General features: G+C 38.9%; 1 protein-coding gene across 5 annotated transcripts in view; it reads left to right on the top strand.

Annotated features, from left to right (window-relative positions):
- Nucleotides 1-14,645, top strand: part of Mcf2 (MCF.2 cell line derived transforming sequence) — a 122,124-nt gene extending 107,479 nt beyond the window's left edge. For 3 of the 5 annotated variants that reach the window (XM_021153012.1, XM_029473663.1, XM_029473662.1), the window contains 6 exons: nt 3,698-3,790; nt 6,212-6,290; nt 7,865-7,928; nt 8,802-8,944; nt 11,131-11,237; nt 13,897-14,645. In XM_021153012.1, coding sequence (XP_021008671.1) covers nt 3,698-3,790; nt 6,212-6,290; nt 7,865-7,928; nt 8,802-8,944; nt 11,131-11,237; nt 13,897-13,923 — 513 coding nt within the window. In that variant the 3' untranslated portion in view covers nt 13,924-14,645. The remainder of the gene's footprint in view (nt 1-3,697; nt 3,791-6,211; nt 6,291-7,864; nt 7,929-8,801; nt 8,945-11,130; nt 11,238-13,896) is intronic. The other 2 variants (XM_021153014.2, XM_021153013.2) reach the window with 1 other exon arrangement.
- Nucleotides 14,646-18,644: the final 3,999 nt, after the last annotated feature.

The following is an 18,644-nucleotide window of genomic DNA, read 5'->3' as shown; positions in this document are numbered from 1 at the left end:
ATTCAATGCAATCCCCATCAAAATTCCAACTCAATTCTTCAATGAATTAGAAAGAGTAATCTGCAAATTCATCTGGAATAACAAAAAACCTAGGATAGCAAAAACTTCTCAAGCATAAAAGAACCTCTCGTGGAATTACCATGCCTGACCTAAAGCTGTACTACAGAGCAACTGTGATAAAAACTGCATTGTACTGGTATCGCTACAGACAAGTAAACCAATGGAATAGACTTGAAGACCCAGAAATGAACTCACACACCTATGGTGACTTGATCTTTGACAAGGGAGCTAAAACCATCCAGTGGAAAAAAGACAGCATTTTCAACAAATGGTGCTGGATCAACTGGCGGTTATCATGTAGAAGAATGCAAATTGTTCCACTCCTATCTCCTTGTACTAAGGTCAAATCTAAGTGGATCAAGGAACTCCGCAGAAAACCAGAGACAGTGAAACTTATTAGAGGAGAAAGTGGGGAAAAGCCTTGAAGATATGAGCACAGGGGAAATATTCCTGAATAGAACAGCAATGGCTTGTGCTGTAAGATCGAGAATTGACAAATGGGACCTCATAAAATTGCAGAGCTTCTGTAAAGCAAAAGACACAGTCAGTAAGACAAAAAGACCACCAAGAGATTGGGAATTATCTTTACCTATCCTAAGTCAGATAGGGGACTAATTGCCAATATATATAAAGAACTCAAGAAGGTAGACTCCAGAAAATCAAATAACCCCATTAAAATTGGGGCTCAGAGCTATACAAAGAATTCTCACCTCAGGAATACCAAATGGCTAAGAAGCACCTGAAAAATGTTCAGCATCCTTAATCATCAGGGATATGCAAATCAAAACAACCCTGAGATTCCATCTCACACCAGTCAAAATGTCTAAGATCAAAAATTCAGGTGACAGTAGATGCTGGCAAGCATGTGGAGAAAGAGGAATGCTCTACCATTGTTGGTGGGATTGCAAGCTTGTACAACCACCCTGGAAATCATTCTGGCGGTTCCTCAGAAAACTGGACATAGTACTACTGGAGGATCCCGTAATATCTCTTCTGGGCATATATCCAGAAGATGTTCCAACTGGTAAGAAGGACACATGCTCCATTATGTTCATAGCAGCCTTATTTATAATATCCAGAAGCTGGAAAGAATCCAGGTGTCCCTCTACAGAGGAATGGATACAGAAAATGTGGTACATTTACACAATGGAGTACTACTTAGCTATTCAAAAGAATGAATTTATGGAATTCCTAGGCAAATAGATGGACCTGGAGGGTATTATCCTGAGTGAGATGACCCAATTACAAAACAACTCTCATGATATGTACTCAGTGATGAGTGGTTTTTAGCCCAGAAACTTAGAATACCCAAGATACAAGATACAATTTGCAAAACACATTAAACTCAAGAAGAATGAAGATCAAAGTGTGGGCACTTTGCCCCTTCTTAGAACTGGGAATAAAACACCCATGGACGGAGTTACAGAGGCAAAGTTTGGAGCTGAGATGAAAGGATGGACCATCTAGAGACTGCCATACCCGGGGATCCATCCCATAATCAGCCTCTAAATGCTGACACCATTGCATACATTAGCAAGATTTTGCTGAAAGGAGCCTGATATAGCTGTCTCTTGTGAGGCTATGCAGGGGCCTAGCAAACACAGAAGTGGATGCTCATATTCAGCTATTGGATGGACCACAGGGCCCCCAATGGAGGACCTAGAGAAAATACCCAAGGAGCTAAAGGGTTCTGCAACCCTATAGGTGGAACAACAATATGAACTAACCACTACCCCCCAGAGCTCTTGTCTCTAGCTTCATATGTATCAGAAGATGGCCTAGTCAGCCATCATTGGATTGAGAGACCCATTGGTCTTGCAAACTTCAGATGCTTCAGTACTGGGGAATGCCAGGGCCAAAAAGTGGGAGTTGTTGGGTAGTAGATTGGGGGGGAGGGTATGGGGGACTTTCGGGATAGCATTGGAAATGTAAATGAGGAAAATTCCTAATAAAAATTTAAAGAAATTATTATCAACTGATGTTTGAATTTAACACATACTCATATAGTGCTAACTTCGTGTCACATAAACAGGGTTTGATTCCCAGGGAAATCTCCAAGTACATTCAATCAATAATTACGTGCTGTATATATTAGCTATAACTTCAAAGCTCATTTTTTGAATTGGGGAGAAGGGTCAAAGAGCTTGTTATTCAAGTGCAAGGTTTGGAGTTCAGATCACTAGCACCCATGTAAAGTGCTATGTGGGTGTGTTTGCCCTTCGTAATCTCATCTCTGGGGGATCCCAACAGTATGTTGTCTAGTTAGACTAGCTGGATCTTCTGATCTCGGGGATCACCAGAAATAACGCGGAGAGGTATTGTGAAAGATATCTGATATCAACCTCTGGCTTCCACACAGGTACATATACAAATGTACCCATATACATGTGATCACACATACAGGAGTGCATTCAACCCCACAAAAATGTATATGAACTGAGTATGTTGTTTAATAATTCATATCTTTATATCAACTCTCTGAAATACATGCATTCCCAATTTTGTAGGTGAATACATGGGAATTTCAGAAAACTTCAGGGCCTTACACTAAGACACATGGCTGATGAATCCTAGTGACATAGGGAGCTCTAGTCTGGTCTTCTCTGATTTTGAACTCTGTATGTCAGCTACATATCATCCTATTTAGACAGTCATATGATGAAATGTAATTCATTTTTAAAAGATTGAATATAAGTATTCTTATATCTTAATATTTGAGCAGAGGTAGAGTGGTACAGGAAGGATATATTTGGGAACATTTGAAAGTAACTTTGGAGTGCATTCAAGGGAATGTCAGAGGCTTCATAATCAGTAGAGTCAGTTGAATTTGTCTGTATAACTGGTTTCCTTTACGTTAATGAAGGAATCTTGTCAGTACTACCCTTAATGTTTATTAGTTTTCATTAGGGTCATTTTGGGGGTTTATACATGGAGCAGTATGATCTTTCTTCAAACAATTAGGAGGGAATTGAAAGAAAAGAGGAAAGGCAGAGAAGAACTTAATGATGTTACATAAGAGAGTGAAGTTTTACCACATGGAATTAGATGGAATTAGCCAATGTTGTACATTACACAAGCTTTACTAGTGGTGAGAAGGTTATCACTCTTTCTACTTATGTATTTTGTTTGTTGTAGAGGCCGAGGGATTGGCGAAAAGAGAAAACCTTTGAACTTGGCTGGCTCTTTTCTGATCCATAAATTTGCTATTTATATCTCATAGAGAATCAATTTGTAAGATCAAATTTATGTGTGAATAATTACTTTAGAAATCAATGAAATTAATCAATTACAGGTGACTTTCCCCATTGGCATTTAATTACTTTTACTTCTGACAATTTTTTTTTTTTTTATATTGTGGAGTTCATTTCCAGCAGAATTCACCCTTATATAGGCTGCTCTGGGTATTCAGTCTGATGACATTTATACCAGTCAGTGGCATGGAGCATAGTGTCTCAACTCTCAGTGCATGCCTAGGACTATCCTCTTCATTTTCATTTCCTTAGTGAAAGTAAAATGTGTATTTTGCTTAAGCCAGACATTCTTTTTCCTTTAGATTATGATAGAATATAGTGATCGAAATCCCGTATTTGTAATGAAACGCTCAGGAAAAGTTTGATTTTTTTTTTTTTTTTTATAGATGGAAGATGTCGGCATCACAGAACATGTGAAAGGTGATAACCGCAAATTTGAAATACGGTATAGTGAGAAGGAAGAAATTTACATTGTTCAGGTTGGTTATACTTCTGGAAACCATAGTTGGCATCAAGATTTAAATTTATTTACTTATTTATTTATTTATTTAAATCTCATAACCCATCAATTTCAATTTATATTCCTGTGTGTGAGGGTATCCATTGGAGAATCTATCAAGAGCCTCATTTAAAAAATATTTTATGTTAATTTATGTGCACTGGTGTGAGAAGGTCAGGAGCTGGAGTTACAGACAGGTGTGAGCTGCCATGTGGGTGTTGAGAATTGAACCTGGGTCCTTTGGAAGAACAACCAGTAGCTCTTAACCACTGAACCATCTCTCCAGCCCAAGAGCCTCATTCTTAAGGAAAACTGTCTGTCTTTATTCCAGAAGAGAACTCAGTAACCATCTATTGGTTAGGAATTCATAGCTCTTCCCACTCCATGTTGGAACATTGGCTGGCTTGGTCTTGTGAGGACTTGTGGTGGCAGCCACAGCTGCTATGAGTTCTTGAGTACAGGAGTCCTGTAATATCCAGAAGACAGCTTTGCTTTGGTCTTCTCTAACCCCCAGATCTTATGCTTTTTCTGCTCCCTCTTCTGTGATGGTTTCTGAGCCATGAGGAAGGAGTGTGATAATGATGATCATTTAAGTCTGAGCATCCTACAGCCACTTAATTGACCCTGGAAGCAGTTTCGAACTTCTTTGTTAATCTTCAGACACTGCACAAATAAACATCTCTGATGAGTTCTGAAAGATGCACTAAGGTAGGGAGATATCAATTTAGATGGCAGTTTGATATTCTGTCCACTTAACAAAATAAAACTAGTAGATTCACCCCTAACACTAACCCCAACCTTGGGTTCTTGACCGGCTTTGCAATACCAGGCCTGTCATTTTTCTAGTGGAGCAGGCCTTAAATCTAATCAGAAAACAGTTGGTTACTCCCACTGAATTCATGCTAAGGGTTTAGGTGTGTGTATGTGTGTGTATGTGTGGGGTTCATTTGTGCAGTGCTTTTGAAAGCCAGCAGAGGGCAATAGATCCCCTGGAGTTGGAGTTACCGGGCATTTTGAGCTATCAAAGTCTGGTCCTCTGCAAGATATATATATAAAATAGTGATTATTCTGTTCCTCAAGGCAATCCCCCTCCGCAGGGAATATTTTATCTGCTAAAGTAATTTTTTTTATTAGATATTTTCTTTATTTACATTTCAAATGTTATCCCCTTTCCTGGTTTCCCCTCCAAAAACTCCCTATCAGATCCCCCATCCTGCTGCTTACCAACCCACCCACTCCTGCTTCCCTGTCCTGGCACTCCCCTTCATTTGGGGCATTGAGCCTTCTCAGGAACAAGGGCCTCTCCTCCCATTGATGACCAATAAGGCCATTCTCTGCTACATATGCAGCTGGATCCATGAGTCCTTCCCCTTCATATGTACTTGTTGGTTGGTGGTTTAGTCCCTGGGAGCTCTGGGGGTACTGGTTGGTTCATATTGTTGTTCTTCCTATGGGGCTGCAAGCTCCTTAAGCTACTTCAGTCCTATTTCTAGCTCCTCCATTGGAGACCTTGTGCTCTGTCCAATGGTTGGCTGAGAGCAACCACCTTTATATTTGTCAGGCACTGGCAGAGCCTCTCAGGAGACAGCTATATCAGGCTCCTGTCAGCAAGCACTTCTTGGCATCAGCAATAGTGTCTGGGTTTGGTGACTGTATATGGGATGGATCCCCAGGTGGGACAGTCTCTGGATGGCCTTTCCTCCAGTCTCTGCTCCACAGTTTGTCTCTGTATCTCCCCCCATGGGTATTCTGTTCTCCATTCTAAGAAGGACTGAAGCATTCACACTTTGGTCTTCCTTCCTCTTGAGCTTCATGTGTTACATGAGTTGTATTGTGGGTATTCCACGTTCTTTGCCTAATATTCACTTATCAAGGAGTACATATCATGTGTGTTCTTTTGTGACTGAGTTAACTCACTCAGGATAATATTTTCTAGTTCCATCCATTTGCCTGAGAATTTCATGAAGGCATTGTTTTTTAATAGCTGAGTATAATTGTATAAATGTACCACACTTTCTGTATGTATTACTCTGTTGAGGGACATCTGGGTCCTTTCCAGCTCCTGGCTATTCTAAATAAGGCTGCTATGAACATAGTGGAGCATGTGTCCTTATTACATGTTGGAACATCTTCTGAATATATGCCCAGGAGAGGTATTGCTGGATCTTCTGATAGTACTATGTCCAATTTTCTGAGCAACCTCCAGAAAGTATATTTTCGACTACAATGTCTCATCTAATCTGATAACTAATGATCAGCATCCAAAATGATTTAAGAAGCAAAAGGGTATAATTTGAATCTGGTGTTTTATAAAATGACTCATGTTTAATTGCATTTGTTTTATTATAAAAGCATTCTTTTTAAAAAGAAACATACTTTTCTGTTCTGTTTTAATTTTTAGGCTCCAAATGTTGATGTGAAGATGTTATGGCTAAAAGAAATGAGAAAAATTTTGGTGCAGCAGAAGGAACTTATGAATGGTAGTTTCCTTGTTGTTGGGTTTTTTTTTTTTTTTTTGTTTTTTTGTTTTTTTGTTTTTTGAGACAGGGTTTCTCTGTGTAGCTCTGGCTGTCCTGGAACTCACTTTGTAGACCAGGCTGGCCTCGAACTCAGAAATCCGCCTGCCTCTGTCTCCCAAGTGCTGGGATTAAAGGCGTGCGCCACCACACCCGGCCATTTTTTTTTTTCAGTAGAAAATCGATCTTTTCATGTAACATGTCCTGATTACAGTTTCCTTTCCTTCTACTCCTCCCAGTTTCTCTCTATCTCCCTTCCCTTCTGGACCCACCCCCTTTCTTTGACTGGTAATTTCAAGTATATGGAGAAACACAATGACAACTTATTAGCTTGGATTTTGTGAAAAATCTTCTTGAGAATCGGGCTGATAATCTAATAATGATGCAAGGATTTGTTAAACTTAAAAAAGTAACACTGAGATTCAGAGAGCTTAAAAAAAAATCCCAACTAGTTTGAATTCCAAGGTGAACCCTGGTGCTTCAGAACCAGTTGAGAATGAACAAGGTGTCAATTTCGAGACATTCCTGGGAGGAGACTGTAAGAAGAACCTCACAGAACTAATATCCAGTAAGGATAGGATGGAGAATTGCTTGTCTTGAACTTATGCTTAAGAAAATAAGACTCTCTCTCTCTCTCTCTCTCTCTCTCTCTCTCTCTCTCTCTCTAATGTATGTATACATGCTTGTGAATGTGACTATAGATGTGTGTGTATGGTATATATGCATATAATTGGATATGTTACTAGAGATATGTATATGTATGCTATATTTGTATATACTTGTGTATGTCACTATAGATGTATATGTGTATGATGTATATGTAAGAGCTTGTGAATGCGAACATAGATGTGTGTGTATGGTGTATATATGAATGCTTGTGAATGTGAACATATGTGTCAATATGTCAATATATATATGATATATATATATATATATATATCATATTGTGCTTGTGTATGTGACTGTAGGTGTGTGTGTATGCACGCGCACGCTCCACAGTGAGCATTTGGAGATCCAAGGACCAATTAATTACATTCTACCTTGTTTGAGGGAGGATCTCTTTTCATTGTTCTGCTGTTGACGAAGGACAGGATTGCTAGCACTGGAGCTTCCAGGAATTCTCCTGCCTCTGCCCTCTATCTTACTGTATAAGTGCTGGGATCACAGACAGGTGCTTATTAACGTGTGCGTGTGTGTGTATGTGAGTGAGTGAGTTTTGGAGATGCAAACACAGGTCCTTATGCTTGTGCAGAAACTGCTTTGCCTACTGAGCTGATACCCCAGCCCCCAGACTGTACATTTTAACTAAAGTAATACATGGTTTGGACTTTCCAGACTCTAAGTTCAAACTGGCCTTCCTGTTTGTTGGTCAGTTCAAATTCCTGAAAGGTGTGTGTGTGTTTCCATGTTCATTTGGTTCTACTTCTGTCTCCCCCCAGGTCCCCCTTTCTCTTCCCCCCTTACCTTTGTGGTGTGTGTGAAAGTCATTGGCCTTCAAAAGAGTAAGAAGCATGACTTCTGAATGTTTTATTCTATAGCTAAAACCCAGCAGGATCAGTCACTAGACCAGGACCACCTTTTTCCCCAGCAGCAGAATGCCGAGTAAGTGATCATTTCATTCAGAAATAAAATTCTTTAAATTTATTTAGGTTTATTTATTTCCTTTTATGTGTATGAATATTTTGCCTACATGTGCATATGTGTACCACATGCATGCCTTGTGTTCAGAGAGGCCAGAAGAAGGTGCTGGTTTCCCTACAACTTAAACTACAGATAGGTCATAGCCATCAAGAGTGTGCTGGGAACTGACTCTGGTTCTTCTGCAAGAGCAACAATCACTCCTAACCACTGAGCCATCTCTTCAGCGCCCCCCTCCGAAATATTATTCTTGCCAGTTTCTGTTTGCTGCACATAGCACCCAACAATGAAATTCCAGTATCTTAGACAACCATCAGCCTTCTGTAATAGCAGTAACTCATCAGATAACATATTTTCTTAGGTCTAAGCCATATGTTAGACTTAAAATCTGAGACAGTATGTAATTTTCATTGGGATTTTAAGGAGAACCAGACCACTTTAAAAGTCTTTCTGGCAAGGTTCATGTTGTTCAAACAGAAGTGAAGACTTTATGTTTGTTGTATGTAGTAGTTGGTGAAACAGAAGCTGGTACAAACACACCAGTGTGATTAGGTTAAAATTTTACCTACATATTTATACACACCTTACCTGATGTATTAAGAGAGAAGTCTTCAGAACAACACAGATTGTACACATTCATGCCTTGAGTCTAGAAGGAAGCAGGTGTATCTTTGCATAAAGGTAGCATGCTGGCTTAAACTCCAAGACTGAAGCTCTTCATATTATCAACTATTATACAAACTTAAATAAGGGCACATCAGCTGTTGGAATAGTTTCTCAGCTTATTCTTAACACATAGTATTAAGATAGGCTATTTTAATTTCTCACTTTTCTTAGGCTATGCAAAAGCTCACCTTTTTTTGTGTGTGAGGAAACTCTTTTCGATGCCACGGAAGCAGGAGCAGAAGTGGAGCAAGCTGGTACCCTGATAAAGGTCAGGGAGGCAGCTGTGCTAGCTCAGGCAGAGGCAAGTTCAGCAGGTATGTATCCATCTTGGTTAGTTCCGCAGGTATGTATCCATCTTGGTTAGCTGAAGGCGCGATTCATAATTATGTGAGTTTTTAACTCCTATTGCTAATTTGGACAAAAAAATCTAACCATGTGTTATTTTTGTATAAAGAAAAGAAAGGACCTGTTTTAGAAGGGTTTTAATTCTTGCACACTAAAGAGCACTATTTTTCAAAATGGGGGTCCCGGACCCATGAAATTGGTAATTACCTGGGGATTTGAAGACAAATTTGTTGGCTTTCTCTGCCTCAGATCTTTGAATGTCAGGCCCAGCTATGTGAATTGACTAACTTTGTATATAGGGCTGATCTGTGATCAAGTCACAGGCATGACTGCAGCCCTTGCTTCAGCTTCAATGGATAGTTCATCTCCTGGTTCTTGAGCCCAGAGCTGGGGTACTTGTTTTCATATGAAAATTGTGCCATTTGAAGTGATTTGACACAATCCATTTGATTCACCAAATGTTAGTATGATCAATGCATTGGGAATTTTGTAGAGTTTCATCTATAGTCTAATTAAAATACACACAGTTGCCATCTGTACAGTGCTAGGAAGGTAGATAATTCAGCAAGCAATTAAAGTGGAATGTGGTTAAGTATCATATTATGGTGGTGCTTTACAAGCATACAAGATCTCCTAAATAACGTTGGCAACAATAGCATAGACTCCCAGGGAAATACCACATACTTAGTACTTCATTACATCCTTAACCCTACTAGTTGAGGAGAAACAAGTAATGAGGACCTTATTCTGTGTTCGTTATTCATTTCAAGGTTAGTTCCCTCAGATCAGTGTGTTGTGACTCCCAATCCCAGCAACAATGTGAGACCCTAGTATTAATGCCTTCATTTGACAGGTAGGGAAACCATGTCAGAGAAGATTGACATAATTATTTCCAAGGTGACATGAATAGTTTACTGTGGCCAAGATGGAATTCTGAAAGTTTGTGACTTAAATTTTGACCTAGTTTCTTTTCTGTTACTAAGCTGAAATACCTTGGCAAAGACAATTTAGAGAGGAAAGGTTTTTTTTTTTTTTTTTAATTACAGTTTATGATTCCAGGTTACAGTTTATAATAGCAGGGAAGTCAGAGTTGCAGAAGCCAGAAGCAGCTAGTCACATCCACAGTCAGGAAGCAGAGAGAAAGAAATGCATTCACGCTACTGTGCTTTTATAAAGAGCTTGTTGGATAGCTTTTTTTTTTTATGTTTATGAAGCCCAGGATTCCAAACCAAGAAACGATGCTGCACACTTTCAGGCTAGGTCTTACTACATCAATTAAGGTAATCAATATAATCCCCCACAGACTTGCTCACAGGCCAACATGGTCTCATCAAACCCTCACTGAGACTGTTTTCCCATCTGATTCTAGGTTGTGTCAAGTTGACCATTAAAACTAACCATCACAGATTACTTTATCTAAATAAGATCATGTGTGTGTGTGTGTGTGTGTGTGTGTGTGTGTAATATATATATATATGTGTGTGTATATATATATATATATATACATATATATATATATATTATCTTATACCTTATACCTACAAGCTCATTTTTCTCTGTCTGTGTTGGGGGCGGGGATACAGAGTCTCACTATGTAGCATTAGCTGGCCTAGAACCTGCTATGTAGACAATGCTAGACTTGGACTTGTAGAGCTTTGCATGCCTCTGTCTTCCACATGCTTGGATCAAAGTTGTACACTACCATACCTGGCTATAAGCAGGATCTTATAAGTCATGAAATGTGTAATGCATGCTTTCTGCCTACTAAAAGAGACAATCTAAGCCCAAATAATAGCAACACCAGATGGAATCTATCAAGTACTATTTGAATGCAATCAATAAATTTATTATAGAATGAAGATTCAGAACTATTGTTTTGTTTGTGAGGGTTATTTGTAAGAAATATAAAATATAACTTTTAATAATGCACATAAATCCTAACTTCCAACCATCCTGAAATTTAAAGAAGTATACTGTAGGCCCAGTCCTTTCTGAAATGTCAAATTCAAAAATAGTGAAACCTAAGTGCAATTTTATTATGTACAGCAAGGCAAAAATGAAGGTCACAGCTTTGACTGTAGCAGTGATCTTGCTTCTCCTGTGGTGGAGAACCGGATCCTTTAATTAACTGCTACTCTTGTTGTTTGTCTTCTAGCTTGGAATGGGATGTTACCATCTGCAGAAGGCACTGCTGCAATTGCTGAACATTCATACAATTATTTCTCCTCTAACAATGACCATGGAGAAGATAGGACACAAATGGTTAGTATGGCATACGACATCAATATTTCAGAGGCGCTTTTACTGATTCATAGGCAGGGCACATAATGAACAATATTTTCTCAGGATTCTTGAGGTTTATTGAGTATGTTCCATAGTGAAAAGAATCTAAGTGAGTCTTGTCAGCATTCACTAATCAGTTATACACAGAGCACTACTGAAGTTACTTAAATAGCCAATTTCCAAATGTCTATAAACACATCACTTTGATTGTTAGTTATTTTTCCAGCCTGACTCTCTCTATGGCAGCACAGGCTGATCCCATTCCTGCCTTAGGCTGTCAAGTGCTAGAATTATCAATGTGTGATTTCATGACCCTATCAATTTTATTTTTTTTTTAAGTAAAGTGTTTATTTCATAACATCTCTTTGTGTATATGTAAATTTTCTTTAAGCTTAATTTTTGCAATTATAAGGTTAGGAAGTTAACAAAAATACTACTGAAATGTCTTGTGTTCCTTTCATCTAGTTACCACAGTAGTAATATCTTCTATAATTATGGGACACACCAAATCTTGGAAATTGCTTCAGTGCTAACGACAGGTTTTATGTAGATGTTTGCTATGTGCTTTTTGTATATGTATATATGGAGTTCTGTATCATTTTGTCCAGAGCTGTGGTTTCTACTTATGTATAAGGGGTAGGCTCAGATGTAAAGCTACAAATGTACTTTAGGAATTACTTTTCACAATTATTTCTTTGTTTTTTTTAAACAACTAGTTTTTTGTTTAAAGATTTATTTATTTTATGTATATGAGTACACTGTAGCTTTCTTCAGACACACCAGAAGAGGGCATCAGATATTACAGATGGTTGTGAGTCACCATTGGGTTGCTGGGATTTGAACTCAGGACCTTTGGAAGAGCAGTTAGTGCTCTTAACTGTTGAGCCATCTCTCCAGTCCCCACAACCAGTTTTTAATTAATATCAACCATATTAGTTTGAGAAGGGTTATCTATAATTTACAGCAGATTGGTCTTAATTGTCTGTATTAGCAGTTCTCATATTTTGAGTGACAGAATCCTAAGCCATCTCTCCAGCCACTTATAGATGTAAATATATAGCAATTGAGAGTACTGGCTTGCAACCATCTGTAACTCCAGTTTTAGGGAATCCTGTGTCCTTTTCTGGCCTTCAAGGGCCATGGGCATATATAATATGCAACTATTCCCAAAAAGAAATTTTATTCTTGATGTAACTTATAACTCCTGAAAATATACTTTATTATATATTAAAAATTAGAAATAACAAAGATTTAGATTAGGAAACCTACTATAATTTTGAGTAAGTAAATGATTTTTATTACAAAGTGACCATTTTTTAAAATTAAAAAAAACTAGTGGGAAATAAAACACTCTTGCAAATGTCTTTAAAAACTGGCTTATTTAAATATATCCTGAGCCAGGGCTGATAGCACTTACATTTAATTCCAGCATTTTGGAGGCATAGGCAGGTAGCTTTCTGAGTTGGAGACCAGCCTGGTCTACAAAGCAAGTTCTAGGACAGCCAGGGAGGGCTATAAAGAGAAACCCTGTTCTAGAGAAACAACAACAACAAAAGACATTTTGGTTTTCATGTGGTTTTGAATGTAATCTGTTCTACTATTATACCTCAGATAGACTCTATAAAACTCCCTGAATATGTGTGAGAATGAGAGTAGAACAGGCGAATGCTACTGTAATGTAAGCCTGACCCTCCAGACAGATTGAATGGATTTCAGAAAGAAATGTTCTACTTTGTATAATTGGCAACCCACTGGTTTAGACCAATTATAGTAAGTGATGTTTCTTTAAGTTATTGGTAGATGAATTAAATTGGAGGAGTTGGTCCGATGTGAGCAAGAAAGTCAGAGGAAAGCAGTTGGTATTTGAACCCTGCCTGTTGATGGTCTGGAAGGGCTTGTCAGAACTGGGTCTTTGCACATTTGTCCAGTTATGGAGTCAGAAAATAAAGTGACTAATGTTTTAATCACAGGCATTGGGAATGTAGGAAAACCTATTCCTGGGTCTTGCTACCAAGGAAAACATACACAATACAGTGTTGTACAGCCCACAACTCCTTTACCTTAAAGTTTTAAAGAAGTTATGAGAGATCATGTCTCAAAGGGTGTGGAAGATGTTCTTCATTATAACACCTGATGTTCTTTGGCCTGTTTGCGCATGTACACACACACACACACACACACACATACACACACACACACACACACACACAGATACATACACACACACGTTCACCTACATACACATGCCTGCAACCCATACATATGGATATATACTCAATTTGAATACACACACACAAACACACACACATGTTTACCTACATACCTGCAACCCACATATACGGATATATACACAATATGAGTACACATAATCATGCTTTAAAAGATGATGTTGAGATGAGTCATTCATTTGACTTTACAAAGACAGGAACTGAGAAGCAAGCCAGTTGTGGTGGTGTGTGCTGTAACAGCAGTGCTGGGAAGGCTGAAGCAAGAGAACAGAGAGTTTGAGGCCACTGGGCTGTAGAGCTAGTTCCAGGCCATACATACATACATGTATAAACACATACATACACACACACACACACACACACACACACCAAAATGACCATAGAAATAATGGATTACATTTCTATTGCAGAGACTCATGTCGGAGGTGACATTCTAGTTATAAAGAAGCCACAGCATCGTCTGGCAAGTTGCTCTGCCTGCCTGCTTCTCAGCCCATGTGGAAATAAAACACCCCTCAAAGGAATTTCAGCCCAAATGATGGGATTTCCCCCCCAGGTTAATATATTTAAACATGCACAAAAACAACGGCATATACTTCTTTCTTTCACTTAAAAGCGTTTTACTTCTGGTACTTTTTATTCCTTAAATTGCATACGTGTGTAAGACATTGTGCCAGATAAAATCAATCTCATCTCAGAATATTTTTGACTTGAAAATTGTTTCTTCTCTGTCTACTTTGCAACCAAATGCAATCAGTGTGCCTTGAATTATTTAGCTTATTATTAATTAAGTTAAACTTAGGGCTGTAAAATAGTTAAGGCCAAGTGAAGCACAACACTATGATTTAAAGCGCTTTTTAGACCCAGCGCTCCTTTAACCCACGCAAGACAATGGCAGATTTCAGAAGTCCTGGGGGTGGGGGTCCTTAGTAAATTCTATTCAGGGCTATTGCCTTTTCTATGTGCCAAGATGAACTTTTCCTGAGAGTAGTTTACAAATTGCATTTAAAATTTAATATTTTCATGCTTGTTTCTTTTTCTGAATTTATGCTTATAATTCATGTAGCAAATTACTTGTGCTCTATTATCTTCTGTACATTTCATGCTGTCATCATTTTTTTTCCAAATAAAAATGAAAACTTCAGGTTCCACAAATTGATACTCTGGTGTTTGTGTGTTTGTTTCCCTTCACAAACCAATCTCATTTATTTGCTCCTGCAGAGGTTAGATGCTAAAGCTCTCACATTTGCTATTGAAATTTGCTATTGAGCTAATTCTTTCTGTTCCAGTAAGCAGGTATCTAGGCAAATTAGGTCACCATCAAGCTTGTAGTATAGTTTTTTATTACAACTTTATAGTCTGAGTGAAATAAGGACCTAACAGATCGAAGGTTTCAGAATCACCTCTGAGGAAGATGCCCCATGAAGTTCTTAGAGTAAATGGCATTTATTTATATATTTATTTATTTATTTATTTATATATTTATTTATTTATGCAATGTTCGTGGTGACTTCCAGCTGGTGCACATGAGTAGTGAGTCAACATTTCTGCAGTGTCTGGGCCATACAGTCTCCAGCAGCAGCGATCACAGGGATGCCTTTCGTTTTCATTGCTACCACTGGGTTTCCAGAGCCCAGCGAAAAAAACTTTGGCTGAGTAAAACAGTCTGTGAAAGACTCTTAGGCTGTACGGACATGTTATTTACTTAGGGCTCAGATGATCCAGCCGGTGATTGGTCTGAGGCTGCAGAGCACATTCCATTTGGTTGTTTAAGTCATTTATTAATCGCGTATCTAATGCACACTCAAGTGTCAGGGTCTTTGCTTTGACACTTTACAAGAGAGCCATAATTCTCTTATCAGTTTCAATATTGACATTTTAGCTTTATCATCCAGTCCTTAGCCATTTGACCTTATGGAGCAAGAAGGTCAGCAGTGCTTCTGCTGGCCTGCTATTTAATTGCCAGAGTGTCCAAAGTGAGATGATATTGCTTTCAAGAAGACTGAACAAAGCCCCATCATTATTAAAAAAAATTAAATGAAACAATTATATCTCATTATTTGAACTAATAATTTGAACTAAAAGCCACATTGATTGCATTCTCTAACCATGAAGGGGAGTAGGCACGTGTATGAATCTTGGAGCTGGAGATATGGCTCAGCAGTTAAGAATATTTATTGCTTTTGCAGAGAACCCAGGTTCACTCTTAGGACAACATGGTGGCTCACAATCATCCATAAATCCAGTTTCAGGGGGATTCAATATTCTCTCCTGAGTACTAGGCACACATATGGTACATGAACATATATACATATATGCACATATATGCTGGAAAACCACTTGTGCATAAAATAAAGTACATAAGGTTAAAAAAAAACTAATAATGGATCTTTAAAGTAATAACTTGTTTTTCCCCCAAAGTCCTGTGTAGGTTATTCAAAAGGCTCAAGCAGTGTCATATGAGGATTTGAACACATGTAAGGAATCTGTGAAAACTCTCTGTAGTATAACCTACATGTGATTGATGGTAATCTATTTATTATTTAGGTTGGTGAAAAATCTAAACAGAAGAAAAGAAGGTCTCACTCTAGGAGTTAGTTTACAGATTTTAATTGGGTTACTGTAGGTTTCAGAATACCCAAATTTACAGATATAATATGATTAAACTCTCCAGAATTTGAAGGCTAAAATTCCCAAATATTTGCCTAGTATTACACTGGTGTAGTATGAAAAAAAAACTTTCTGTATTTAGAAACAAAGCTGCAAAATAAATTATGGTTGTTAGCATTTAATGTTTCCTTCAATTGATTTGTGTTTGTGAACAAAATTTTTAAACATGTTAACCTTTTTACAAGGTTGCTAGGTTTGAGAGATTTCACATATTGTGATCTTGTGAGCAAGTCCTTCTAAATGTAATACTGGTACTATGCTTTATGATGTTATTTTTACTGTCCAAAAAATGCTTTAAGTGTTTTTATATCATTCTAGGAACATGTAATTTCTGTGTGGTTGGCTTTCCCTACATACACATATACATAAAACCACAATACACTCCCATATGCCTGTGCATGCATCCAAGACGTCAATGTGAATGTAGCAGGAAGCAATGAGAAATAACTTAGTGTTTCTATTAACCCCACCTTTAGAAGGGAAAGTTTCTTTATAATTAGTATTCTCATAGAATTTACCTTTAGTAACATTTCCCTATTTATAAAAACACATGATACAACTCACAGAGCATATGAAGCTTAACAAGAAGGAAGACCAAAATGTGGTTGCTTCAGTCCTACTTAAAACGGTGAACAAAGCTGGGCAATGGTGGCGCACGCCTTTAATCCCAGCACTTGGGAGGCAGAGTCAGGCAGATTTCTGAGTTTGAGGCCAGCCTGGTCTACAAAGTGAGTTCCAGGACAGCCAGGGCTACACAGAGAAACCTTGTCTCGAAAAACAAAACAAAAGAAAAGAAAAGAAAAGAAAACAAACAAAAAGGAGGGTAAACAAAGTAATCACTCAAGGTAGAAGGAGGGAGGGATCTGGGAGGGAGAGAGGAGGGGGAGGGAAAAATGGGGGGGGGGGAACTAAAAGAGACAGGTGAGAAATCTAGAGGGTCAGGGAAATGAATAGAAATATGTAGCAATGGGGGAGGGGGTGGAACAGGGCAGGGGAGCCACTAGAAATTTCCAGACACTCGCGAAGAGAGAGGTTCCCAGGACCCAACGGGGATGACATTAGCCGCAATACCCAATAAAGGGGAGATAGAACCTGTAGAGACCACCTCTAGTAGATAGGCATGGCCCTCAGTTGAGGGATGGGGCCACCCACCCATCTCAAAATTTTTACTCTACAGTTGTTCCTGTCTAAAGGAAACAGGGACAAAAAATGGAGCAGAGACTGGAGAAAAGGCCATCCAGAGACACACTCCCTGTTCAGATTCATCCCATGTGCACACACCAAACCCAGACACTATTGCTGATGCTAAGAAGTACTTGCTGACAGGAGCCTGGTATGGTTGCTCCCAGAGATGCTCTGCCAGATCCTGACCAATACAGATGCAGATACAGCCAACCATTGGACTGAGTCCATGGACCCCAATGGGAGAGTTAAGGGAAGGACTGAAGGAACTGAAGGGGATTGCAACCTCATAGGAAGAACAGCAGTATCAACTAACTGGATCCTCCAGAGTTCCCATGGACTAATAGTATACATGGAAAGATCCATGGCTCCAGCTACATATGTAATAGTGGATTGCCTTATCTGGTATCAGTGGAAGGGGAGGCCCTTGGTCCTGAGGAGACTTGATGCCCCAGGGAAGGGGAATGCTGGAGTGGTGAGGCAGGAGTGAGTGAGGGGATGGAGGAGCACCCTCATGGAGGCAAAGAGAAGGGGGTATAAAATGGGGGGTTGCAGAGGGGAGACTGGGAAGGGGGACAACATTTGAAATGCAAATAAATAAAATAACTAACCTAAAACAAAAGAAAGCAAGAAAAGCCATTTGCTAACATACATAATCAGGAAATACTGGAAGCTTCCCCTCCAAGCCTAGAAAGCAGTGACAACTATTTCTTTTAACTATTCCATTAAGCTGTGTACTAGAATCCCTAGCCAGTGATGTAACTTCAGGAAGAGATAAAGAGCAACCGTGCCATGGTTAGCAGATTTATGCATTAATACTACTGGGTGAGTGAGTTTTACAAGGCTATATTGCATAAACTTGTTGTATAAGAATAAGTTGTAATTCTGTCTCCTAGCAACAAAAACATGGGAAACATCCTAAAGTATGAAACAGCAATATTTCTTTTTTTATTATTATTATAATATTTTATTACAAATTTTCCTCAATTACATTTCCAATGCTATCCCCAAAGTCCCCCATACTCTCCCCCCCCCACTTCCCTACCCACCCATTCCCATTTTTTTTTGCCCAGGCGTTCCCCTGTACTGGGGCATATAAAGTTTGCATGACCAATGGGCCTCTCTTTCCAGTGATGGCCTAGTCGGTGATGGCCGACTAGGCCATCTTTTGATACATATGCAGCTAGAGTCAAGAGCTCCAGGGTACTGGTTAGTTCATAATGTTGCACCTACAGGGTTGCAGATCTCTTTAGCTCCTTGGATACTTTCTCTAGCTCCTCTATTGAGGGCCCTGTGATCCATCCAA

Source organism: Mus caroli, chromosome X (assembly GCF_900094665.2).
Source record: "Mus caroli chromosome X, CAROLI_EIJ_v1.1, whole genome shotgun sequence".
In the NCBI taxonomy this organism is placed as follows: Eukaryota; Metazoa; Chordata; class Mammalia; order Rodentia; family Muridae; genus Mus; species Mus caroli.
This window is presented reverse-complemented; position numbering and strand designations above follow the sequence as displayed.